Genomic DNA, 12,000 nt, shown 5'->3' on the forward strand with positions numbered 1-12,000 from the left:
CCCTCACTACCGCTTTTATAAGATTCTTACCGTCCACTCTTTCCACCACTTTACAATTCTTTAAATGACATGAAGCAAGCAATCAACTAATCACTCTGTAAAGAAAGATAAAAAGAACAAATAGCTCTGGATGGAACGTAACAGTACGTACTCGTTGCAGCTAACGATAAAAGACTGTCTTTGACAGGAAATTGGGCGGACTTACGCACTCACAATTATTACCTGTTGTTAACTACCTGAAAACAATCTGTTTTAAAAGAAGAAAGGTTTTTATACATGTAGGAAAATGTAGTAGTGCAGGGAAACATTACCTGACAATGTCGCGTCGATTATTTATTGCTGCCCAATGAAGAAGAGTTACATTTTCACTGTCTCTTTTATTGATATCATAACCACCTTCAATCAGCTCCTTACATCGCTCTATTGCTCCATACTGAAATGAAAAGATTTAGAAGTTTTTAGATGGTTATTTTGTTTCATAAATACAATTATGTAATGCTGATGGCCAAGAATAACATCATCAATACCCATTATAAGTGTTCAGTCTTCATCTCAGGTGGGTACTGTATAGCTATAGGAGCCCTTCAATATTCCCACTTCACTACAAAGATTATTGCAGCCTCAGTCAAATAATGCCAAATGAAGGACATTCAATAGAACAAAATGCTTGATTTGCACAATGAAACACAAAACAATATATAAAATTTCCTGTCTATGTAAAATTCAAGCTAATTTTCTTATTCACATGTTGCTCACTTGAAAGAAATTGTGTTTGACTGCAGATTGATAAGTTGCTAATAATAACAGACTTTAAATTTTTCAAAGTGCTCCTGCCTCTTAGATGATGCTCGTCAAAAAATAGAAAAACAACTCATGAAGACATTACAAAAGTATCAATCTGTATCATCCCAAATAAATATGAGAGATTTATGAACCAACAACTGTACTGCTACTAAGTGAAAAATTAGTAAAGGGTAGGATAAGGGAAAGTAGTGTAAATAGGGGAAATGGTAATGCTAACAAAATATCTCCCACCCTACTCATTCTAAGCCTATCGATAACAAGACTATCAAGAGGGCCACATAACCCCCAATAAACCAGAATAGTCAAGAAGTTAAATCAGGTAAGAACCCAGTATAGCATTTGTATAGTATTTATTTAATAACATTTCCTATGTTAACCCTTTTACCCCCAGGCTATTTGGAAATTTCCAACCCTTAACCCCCAGGGTGTTTTTTTTTTCTCAGCACATTTTGCAGTATATTTTTTTTTAAATTGCTCTAACAGCCTTAATTTTTGTCATAGAGAGGTCAGGTTGGTCTCATTCTCTTGGAAAATGCCTGAATTTTAAAAAAAAAATTATGAAAAATATGAAGAAAAAAAAATTTATAGCATTTGTTTGCAAGGATGTACCAGTACGTCCATGGGGGTAAAGGGATGAGTTTTGTGAAACATACCAGTACGTCCTTTGGTGGTAAAAGGGTTAATAATGTAAGATTTAATAAAAAAGAAAAGTGTCTTATTCGTCCTCCTCAAAAAGAATTGGACAAACAGAAGACTGTGATAAGACAACAGATTAATAACTGTAAAGATAATGATTTCAACCCAACTAAAAATGACAGAAAAGTTATAAATTTTGAGGTAATTTGTATTGTTTCCTAAATATGCAATCCATTCTTTTATTTGAGACTATCTTCTGGAAGGAATTCGTATGGTTATTGAAGCCTGTTTTTTACCAGGTAGTTATTTGTCAATGTGTTATTTTTATAATAAAATAAATTTTTGAATATACTTACCCGGTGATTATAATAGCTGCAACTCTGTTGCTCGACAGAAAACTCTAAGGTAAAATTCGCCAGCGATCGCTACACAGGTTGCGGGTGTGCCCAACAGCGCCATCTGTCGTCCAGATACCCAGTACTCAATGTAAACAAAGAACTCAATTTTCTCCTCGTCCCACTGCGTCTCTATTGGGGAGGAAGGGAGGGTCCTTTAATTTATAATCACCGGGTAAGTATATTCAAAAATTTATTTTATTATAAAAATAACATTTTTCAATATTTAACTTAGCCGGTGATTATATAAGCTGATTCACACCCAGGGGGGTGGGTAGAGACCAGCAAAATATGTTTACATTATTATGAGCTAAGAATTTTTATTTCATTTTAGAAGTTATCAAAATAACAAAAACAAAATAAATAGGTACCTGGTAAGGAAGTCGACTTGAACAATTACTCTGCCTTTTTAAGTACGTCTTCCTTACGGAGCCTCGCGATCCTCTTAGGATGCTGATCGACCCCTAGGATCTGAAGTATCAAGGGTTGCAACCCATACAACAGGACCTCATCAAAACCCCTAATCTAGGCGCTTCTCAAGAAATGACTTTGACCACCCGCCGAATCAACCAGGATGCGAAAGGCTTCTTAGCCTTCCGGACAACCCAAAAACAACAATAAAAACATTTCAAGAGAAAGATTAAAAAGGTTATGGAATTAGGGAATTGTAGTGGTTGAGCCCTCACCCACTACTGCACTCGCTGCTACGAATGGTCCCAGTGTGTAGCAGTTCTTGTAAAGAGACTGGACATCTTTCAAGTAAAATGACGCGAACACTGACTTGCTTCTCCAATAGGTTACGTCCATTATACTTTGCAGAGATATATTTTGCTTAAAGGCCACGGAAGTTGTTACAGCTCTAACTTCGTGCGTCTTCACCTTAAGCAAAGTTCGGTCTTCCTCACTCAGATGTGAATGAGCTTCTCGTATTAACAATCTGATAAAGTCTGACCAAGCATTCTTTGACAAAGGCAAGGATGGTTTCTTAACTGAACACCATAAAGCTTCAGATTGGCCTTGTAAAGGTTTAGTACGCTTTAAATAGAACTTAAGAGCTCTAACAGGGCATAAGACTCTTTCTAGTTCATTGCCTACGATCTCCGATAAGCTGGGGATATCGAAAGATTTAGGCCAAGGCCGAGAAGGCAGCTCATTTTTGGCTAGAAAACCAAGTTGTAGCGAACAAGTGGCTTTTTCTGACGAAAATCCTATGTTCTTGCAGAAGGCATGAATCTCACTGACTCTTTTAGCCGAGGCTAAGCATACCAGGAAAAGAGTCTTAAGAGTGAGATCTTTCAGGGAGGCTGATTGTAACGGCTCCAACCTGTCTGATATGAAGAATCTTAGTACCACGTCTAAATTCCATCCAGGGGTAGCCAAACGACGCTCCTTGGTGGTCTCAAAAGACTTAAGGAGATCTTGCAGATCTTTATGTTTGGAAAGATCTAAGCCTCTATGCCGGAAGACCGATGCCAACATGCTTCTGTAGCCCTTGATAGTGGGAGCTGAAAGGGATCGTCCTTTTCTCAGGTACTGTATAAGAGAAAAACAGCTATTTGAGCTACAGAGGTACTGGTCGAGGATACAGAAACTGACTTGCACCAGTCTCGGAAGACTTCCCACTTCGATTGGTAGACTCTAATGGAAGAAGCTCTCCTTGCTCTAGCAATCGCACTGGCTGCTTCCTTCGAAAAGCCTCTAGCTCTCGAGAGTCTTTCGATAGTCTGAAGGCAGTCAGACGAAGAGCGTGGAGGCTTTGGAGTACCTTCTTTACGTGTGGCTGACGTAGAAGGTCTACCCTTAGAGGAAGACTACTGGGAACGTCTTCTAACCATCGAAGTATCTCGGTGAACCATTCTCTCGCGGGCCAGAGGGAAGCAACTAACGTCAACCTTGTCCCTTCGTGAGAGGCGAACTTCTGCAGTACCTTGTTGACAATCTTGAACGGTGGGAATGCGTAGAGATCCAGATGTGACCAATCTAGGAGGAAAGCATCTATATGTATTGCTGCTGGGTCCGGGACTGGAGAGCAATAGATTGGAAGCCTCTTGGTCAGCGAGGTTGCAAAGAGATCTATGGATGGTTTTACCCCAAGTGGCCCAAAGTCTCTTGCACACATCCTTGTGGAGGGTCCATTCGGTTGGAATTACTTGCCCTTTCCGACTGAGACAATCTGCTATGACGTTCAAGTCGCCTTGGATGAACCTCTTTACTAGGGAGATGTCTTGACCTTTTGACCAGATGAGCACGTCCCTTGTGATCTCGTACAACGTCAGTGAGTGGGTACCTCCTTGTTTGGAGATGTACGCCAAGGCCGTGGTGATGTCCGAGTTAACTTCCACCACTTTGCCTCGAAGGAGAGACTTGAAGCTTTTCAAGGCCAGATGTACTGCCAACAGCTCCTTGCAGTTGATATGCATGCTCCTCTGACTCGAGTTCCACAGTCCTGAGCATTCCCGACCGTCTAGTGTCGCGCCCCAGCCCACGTCCGATGCGTCCGAGAAGAGAACGTGGTTGGGAGTCTGAACAGCCAGGGGAAGACCCTCTCTTAGGTTGATATTGTCCTTCCACCAAGTCAGACAAGACTTTATCTTTTCGGAAACCGGGATCGAGACCGCTTCTAGCGTCTTGTCCTTTTTCCAGTGAAAAGCTAGATGGTATTGAAGAGGACGGAGGTGTAGTCTTCCTAGTGACACAAATTGTTCCACGGATGACAGCGTCCCTACCAGACTCATCCACAGCCTGACTGAGCAGCGTTCCTTCTTCAGCATCTTCTGGATGGATAGCAGGGCTTGATCTATTCTGGGGGCTGATCGTCTTGTTGTTCAGCAACGTCCTCATCAGAGGGTTCCTCATCAGAGGGTTCCTCATCCGAAAACTGATGAGGAAACGGCAACGGAGTGGGCAACGTCTGGCTCGCTGAGTCCGGTCGCACTGGTGGATGCGTGACGGAGCCGGACGCAATATCATGGAACTGCTGCACAGTCTGTTAACTGTCAACAACCATGGGTGCGCGAGGAAGCACAGCGTCAACCCGAGACTGTCTAGACCGTCTGGGTTGTGCAGTCAACACCCTACCGGGTTGCTGAGGTTGACGCACTGCGTCAAAACAAGTCACCTCTGCTGGTTGTTGAACGTCCTGAACGTCAACAACCACCTCCGAGCGTCGCTTAACGTCAACGTGCGGCTGGCAACCCACACTGGGTCGCATCGGTGGAGGAACCACCTCAACTGGCAGACGCGAGTAGGTTACCTCAGCGTCAACAGGGCGCACAACCGACCGGTTGGAAGGTTGTTGGCCAGAAGGTTCGGTAGCAACCTTCTCCGCATTAAAGTCCTCTATCAAGGACGCAAGCTTGGACTGCATGTCTTGCAGCAAAGCCCATTTAGGGTCTACGGGAGCAGGTGTGGCAACAGACGGGGTTAGCGACTGAGGCGGTACCGTTTACCATCCCTGAAAGCCTTGTTATGCGTGACATAATTGTACAGCAAAACTTCAAAGGCTCGAAAACAGCTGTGAAGTTGACCTGTAAACAACTTGGAGCGTCTCCTGGCCAGGCGCCAGGGAGAGTCTACGAGAATTGAGAAGTCTATTTGGGCAGAGGCATGAACTCCCAAGCCGAGAACTTCTCTCGTGTCATATCAGACTCTCGCTCTATAAACCAGTTTAAAAGAAGGGAAAGCAAAGGCTGTATCCCCCAAACTCCTCCTGGTGAAAAACCAGTCGCCTAGCCAACGTAAAGCTCTCTAGGAGAGCGAGAGAGCACTAGCTTAAAAACAACGGCTTCGAAGTAGCTAGGCCTAGTGTAAGCTCTGACGTTTAGGCGAACGAGGAGCAGCAGTTACAAAAAGATCCGGACAAAGATCCTTAAAAAAAATCATCATGATTTAATTAAAGTCCATAGGAGGCTAAGCAGCTTTAGGCTCCTCTCCATCTGACAGAGTCCTCAAGGGAATATCAGTAGGAGGGGGAACAGCAACTTCCTCATCTACAGGAACCTTGTCCGATAAAAGCTGAGTCTCAAGCAAGGGAGAGACCTACTGTGGTGGCAATGCTTTACAAGCAGAGTCCACACTCACTGGTGCATTAGTAGCGGACCAGAACGCAACGTCATGTAACTGCTTGACAGTCTGTGAACTGTCAACAACTGAACTGTCAACCACAACAGGTGCGTGAGGACGCACAGCGTCCACTCGAGACTGCTTTGACTGCCTAGACTGAGCAGTCAAAACAACTCTAGAATGCGGAGGTTGACGCACAGCGTCAAAACAAGTCAACTCCGATTGTTAGTGAACGTCTTGAACGTCAACAGGAGCCTCAGCAAGTGGCCTAACGTCCAAATGCGGCTGAAAAACCACACGAGACCGCATCGAGTGTGGTTCTAAACAACCTGACTGACGTGACTAAGCTACGCCAACGTCAACAGTAAGCACAAAGGAACGTTAGGTTGGCTGAAAGCCAGGATATCGATGAGATAAACGGCTAGACTCAACGGACTAATCGGCAGAATAGTCTTCCATAAGGGAGGCAAGCATATACTGCATGTCTTGCCATACAACCCATTAAGGATCAACGGAAATGGTTGTGGTAAGAGACGAGGGTAACGTCTGTGACCGCAACACTTTGCCTACAAAAAAAGACTTTCGGAGTCTGTGTTTCGCTTTTGTTAGGCGGCGAGCAGTTATCCGATGACTGCATAGGGTCAGAGCTGTCCTAATGGTTGTAACCAGGACGCTGGACCTGTCCTAAAAGGACTGACTTTCGCTTAAGGGCTTCGAAACCTTGTGACAGGTTTCTTATGCGAAAAGCCTTCGGATGACGAGGAGAAACAACGTCTCTCTCGTCTTATGGTAGGGGAGATCTTGGTAAGATACACCCGATACCATAGAGGGAAAACGTCTGTTCGTTGGTCAAGGCCTCTCGAACCCATAAGTCGTTTGACATTACTTCTCCCCTGGGCTTGGGAGCATGTAAGAGGTCCCGGACTAGGTGAACGACAGGCACGAACAGACGAACCCTCGGACGCAACACTGTAACACTTTGCGCATATCACTTTATCACTTCGATTTTCTGTTTTGCACTTATTTCACTGAAATTTTTACTGATTTCTACCTGAAACACGCAATTCTACCCTTCATTAAAAGGTAGTAATTGCGAAATCAGTCGTATAATGCAAGCTCATTAATACCAGCAAAAAACAGAAAACATATTTAAAGATAAAAAAAAATCAGTGGCTGGGAAAGAGACTAAACACTAGTTCATATAACTACGTTTTCAATCTCTCACCGCACATAGCCTGGGGACGAGAATAAAAAACTAAAACGTTTTATCCTTCCTCCCCGTACAGCGACTAGGGACGAGAGTAACACGAGAACAACGTTACCCGCTTGAACGGAACGTTTTCTCTCCTCTCTCTCCCTCCGTCTCTATCTCTCTCTCTCTTTCTCTCTTGATTTCGCACCTAAGAGAAGAGCCCAATTATATTTTGTCAAAAAAACATGTTATTTGACTAAAGGAAAAAACTGAAAGGTTTTTCAAATAAAAAGTTCCTTTAAAATAGAATTTAAAACATTTAAGCTAAGAAAGAATGAACAAAACGTCAGAATCGATTTACTCTTACTGCAAAGTGAAACCGTGATACACTCTCTCTCTATCGAAACGATAGAGCGCATGTTGAACATCCTGAACGTCAACAACTGCGTAGCATAAATAAACTAAACGTTAGTTCATCTTTGAAAACAGTACGAAGACTATCAAAGAACTTCTTTCATAAAATATTACATTTAAAAAGTTTTAAATCCTTAGCTCTTTAAAAGCTAATTACGATATAAAGGGCTCAACGTTGATTAACTTCGGTTTCCAAGTTAGGACCGCCTACTCTCAAGAAAGGTCTATATAAACAAAACATTAAAATTATTTTTATATGTTTATAATAAATGGAAAGTTAATCGAAGAGGCCTAATAAAGGCGGAGAGATATAAAATATATAGAGGAAAATCTATAACGTGATATAATTACTAAAAGCCTAAACACACTTCCGCTAAGGGAAGGGTCGGCCATTTAAAAGTGAAAGAAAGTCCATACTCTCTTTGTCACCATAATTAAATCTATCCAAAACGAGTTCAAGATTTAAGATGAAGATAAAACACCTGCATAGCGAAAGCTCAAAACTAGAATAGTGTACTTCACCAATTAGTTGTGAAAACAAATCCAGTTTAGCAACAGCGAATAAGCACGTCTTGTCGGGAGCACGACAGAGAGAAAATTGAGTTCTTTGTTTACATTGAGTACTGGGTATCTGGACAACAGATGGCGCTGTTGGGCACACCCGCAACCTGTGTAGCGATCGCTGGCGAATTTTACCTTAGAGTTTTCTGTCGAGCAACAGAGTTGCAGCTATTATAATCACCGGCTAAGTTAAATATTGAAAATTAAGATTTTATAAACCTTAACTTAATTTTGGTTATAGGTTACAATTACTAATGAATATTACATTAAAAGTATTACAAAGCTCAGAGCAATACCTACTTGTGTTGCTTTAACAATATCAAAAGTAGAAAAATCCGAGTCATTTGTGTTACGAGTTGTGGGCTCCGAATTGTGTATGCTTCCTACAGCCTCTTCCAGATCCGTCTCTCTTTCCACACCGTACATACCACTGGGATTGCATGCATCCTGTTTCAGAAAATAAATAAGGTTAGAAAAAATATACCAAATATCCTGTCTACTATCGTCACCCTCATAAACTAACTGCCTAAGTCATTTTCTCCACTTGTTTGAAAATCAAAAAAACCTTCTCATTTCCTAATTCTTTATATAATTGTCTTGAGCTTCAATTCACAAATTCTTAACAAAAGAATTTGTGAACTAGAATTTGTGAATTGAAGCTCAACAAAATGATATAAAGAATTAGGAAATGAGAAGGTTGTTTTTATTTCCCAACAAGTGGAGAAAATGACTTAGGCAGTTATTTTATGAGGGTGACGATATTTACTCTAGCTACAGATTTATATACTGTAATACTCTTATACAGAATTTCTATCCTCTTTCAAAGTGCAGTATTTATGGAAGAATAATAAACAATACAAGTAAAAGCAGAAAATATAAAACATGTTATCAGAAAATGATCAGATGGAAGTAACATATAGTTATATTGTATATGCCAACAGAACACTTTTTAAATGGCTACAGTATGTAATGGGTAAATTTATGAGGCCTAATAGAACAGCACATGCCCTTAGATTTGTGTAAAAAATATTCATAATATAAATTAATATGTACTTCAATGCTTACCAAATATTCATATGAAATATGCTTTAAGCACATGCTTGACAACAAATATAATTTACACAAACTCATTAGCATTTGCTGATAAGCATCTTCAAATTTCTCATGAGCTCACAAGATTGTTGGATAGTGAGAGGGTGTATACAGTACAGATACTCATATACTTACAATGGGGTCTGTTCAGAAAACCCCATTATTAGCAAAGAATATTGTAAACTGAGACCCATTATAAACTTCAGCCTAACCTAACTAACGTAAGCCAAGTCAAACTTACCTATAAGCCAAGTCAAACTTACCTAAAGTTTTAATGACTGTTAATGTGTCTATAAATTGCCTAGTACTTTTAAAGAAAATTTTACAAAAGTTTAATATAATCACCAAAAGATGTTCTATAAAATAAATTAATGCTCAGCCAGTGTATCAGTACTCGCCAATAAATATCTCTGCAGAAATCACACTGGGCTGATGTTATATTTTGAATGGCGTCTAGGGTGTAAGGAGTATACAGTATCTCTCCTTCGGGAGAATGCCCTTTTGTAATCGTGCACACACTTTCATGGTAAAAGGATATTACAAGTTCTAAAAGTAATTTGTATTTTCCCTAACTAAACAATCCGAGTCTGGATCTCAAGTCATGATCTTCTGAAAATCTCAAGAATCCTTTTTGGCATACAAGAAGTTTTTTAGCCGTATCTTCCACATAAGAGGGATAAGGGTTAGTTGAAAACTTCTATCCTCCACGGTGTAAAGACTGTATGTGAGTGGAATTTGCTTATTGCTAGGATGAGGGAACTCTCAATTCCGAAGAGAGCGAGGGAGCGTGAGGTCAACTCAAATTCCATCAGAGACAATTGATAATTTTCGGCAAAAAATGTTATTTTTATTAGTAAAATAAATTTTTGAATATACTTACCCGATAATCATGTAGCTGTCAACTCCGTTGCCCGACAGAATTCTATGGAGGGATACACCAGCTATCACAATACTAGAAGGGGGTGTATTTACCAGCGCCACCTGTGGCCAGGTACTCAAGTACTTCTTGTTGACACCTCCTCAATTATTCCTCGGTCCACTGGTTCTCTATGGGGAGGAAGGGAGGGTCGATTAAATCATGATTATCGGGTAAGTATATTCAAAAATTTATTTTACTAATAAAAATAACATTTTTCAATATTAAACTTACCCGATAATCATGTAGCTGATTCACACCCAGGGGGGTGGGTGAAAAACCAGTGTACAAGACTAAAGGATAGCTAAGTATCCCGTATTTCATATAATCAGTTATCCACAATAACAATGAAATAATAAGTACCTGGTAAGGAAGTCGACTTGAACCGTTACTCTGCCTTTAATAAGATCGTCTTCCTTACTGAGCGCAGCGTTCCTCTTGGGAGGCTGAATCAACTCAAAGGTGCTAAAGTATACAGGGCTGCAACCCATACTAAAGGACCTCATCACAACCTTTAACCCCGGCGCTTCTCAAGAAAGAATTGACCACCCGCCAAATCAACAAGGATGTGGAAGGCTTCTTAGCCGACCGTACAACCCATAAAAAGTATTCAAGAGAAAGGTTAAAAGGTTATGGGATTATGGGAATGTAGTGGCTGAGCCCTCGCCTACTACTGCATTCGTTGCTACGAATGGTCCCAGGGTGTAGCAGTACTCGTAAAGAGACTGGACATCTTTGAGATAGAATGATGCGAACACTGACTTGCTTCTCCAATAGGTTGCATCCATAACACTCTGCAGAGAATGGTTCTGTTTGAAGGCCACTGAAGTAGCCACAGCTCCCACTTCATGTGTCCTTACCTTCAGCAAAGCAAGGTCTTCTTCCTTCAGATGAGAATGTGTTTCTCTAATCAGAAGCCTGAATAGTAAGAAACTGAGTTCTTAGAACTTGGAAAAGAAGGTTTCTTGATAGCACACTATAAGGCTTCTGATTGTCCTTGTAAAGGTTAAGACCTTTTTAGATAGTACCTAAGAGCTCTAACTGGGCAAAGTACTCTTTTCAGATCATTCCCCACCAAGTTGGACAGGCTTGGGATCTCGAACGACTTAGGCCAAGGACGTGAAGGAAGCTCGTTTAGCAAAAACCGAGCTGCAAGGAACATGTAGCCGTTTCAGATGTGAAAACAATGATCCTGCTGAAGGCGTGGATCTCACTTACTCTTTTAGCTGTTGTCAAGCACACGAGGAAAAGAGTTTTTAATGTGAGGTCCTAAAAAGAGGCTGATTGGAGAGGTTCAAATCTTGATGACATAAGGAACCTTAGGACCACGTCTAGATTCCAGCCTGGAGTGGACAACCGACGTTCCTTTGAGGTCTCAAAAGACCTAGGGAGGTCCTGTAGATCTTTGTTGGTGGAAAGATCCAAGCCTCTGTGGCGGAAAACCGCTGCCAACATACTTCTGTAACCCTTGATCGTAGGAGCTGAAAGGGATCTTACTTTCCTTAGATATAACAGGAAGTCAGCAATCTGGGTTACAGTGGTACTGGTTGAGGAAACTGCATTGGTCTTATACCAGCTACGGAAGACTTCCCCTTGAGACTGATAGATTCTGAGAGTGGATGTTCTCCTTGCTTTGGCAATCGCTCTGGCTGCCTCCTTCGAAAAGCCCCTAGCTCTTGAGAGTCTTTCGAAAGTCTGAAGGCAGTCAGACGAAGAGCGTGGAGGATTGGGTGTACCTTCTTTACGTGAGGTAGACTTAGAAGGTTCACTCCTAGAGGAAGAGTCCTGGGAATGTCGACCAGCCATTGCAGTACCTCTAAGAACCATTCTCTCGCGGACCAGAGCGGAGCCAACCAACGTCAGCCGTGTCCCTTAGTGAGAGGAGAACTTCTGAAGTACTCTGTTGACAATCTTGAACGGCGGGAATG

The 12,000-nt window shown here is 41.5% G+C and overlaps 1 protein-coding gene across 1 annotated transcript in view; it reads right to left on the bottom strand.

The window, feature by feature from the left end:
- Hip14 (palmitoyltransferase Hip14) overlaps positions 1-12,000 on the bottom strand; it is a 55,413-nt gene that overhangs the window by 28,822 nt on the left and 14,591 nt on the right. The window contains exons 2-3 of the mRNA XM_068367522.1: positions 8,365-8,511; positions 312-433 (exon numbers count right to left, since the gene is read on the bottom strand). Coding sequence (XP_068223623.1) covers positions 312-433; positions 8,365-8,511 — 269 coding nt within the window. The remainder of the gene's footprint in view (positions 1-311; positions 434-8,364; positions 8,512-12,000) is intronic.

The sequence above is a fragment of the Palaemon carinicauda genome, chromosome 45 (assembly GCF_036898095.1).
Source record: "Palaemon carinicauda isolate YSFRI2023 chromosome 45, ASM3689809v2, whole genome shotgun sequence".
Taxonomy (NCBI): Eukaryota; Metazoa; Arthropoda; class Malacostraca; order Decapoda; family Palaemonidae; genus Palaemon; species Palaemon carinicauda.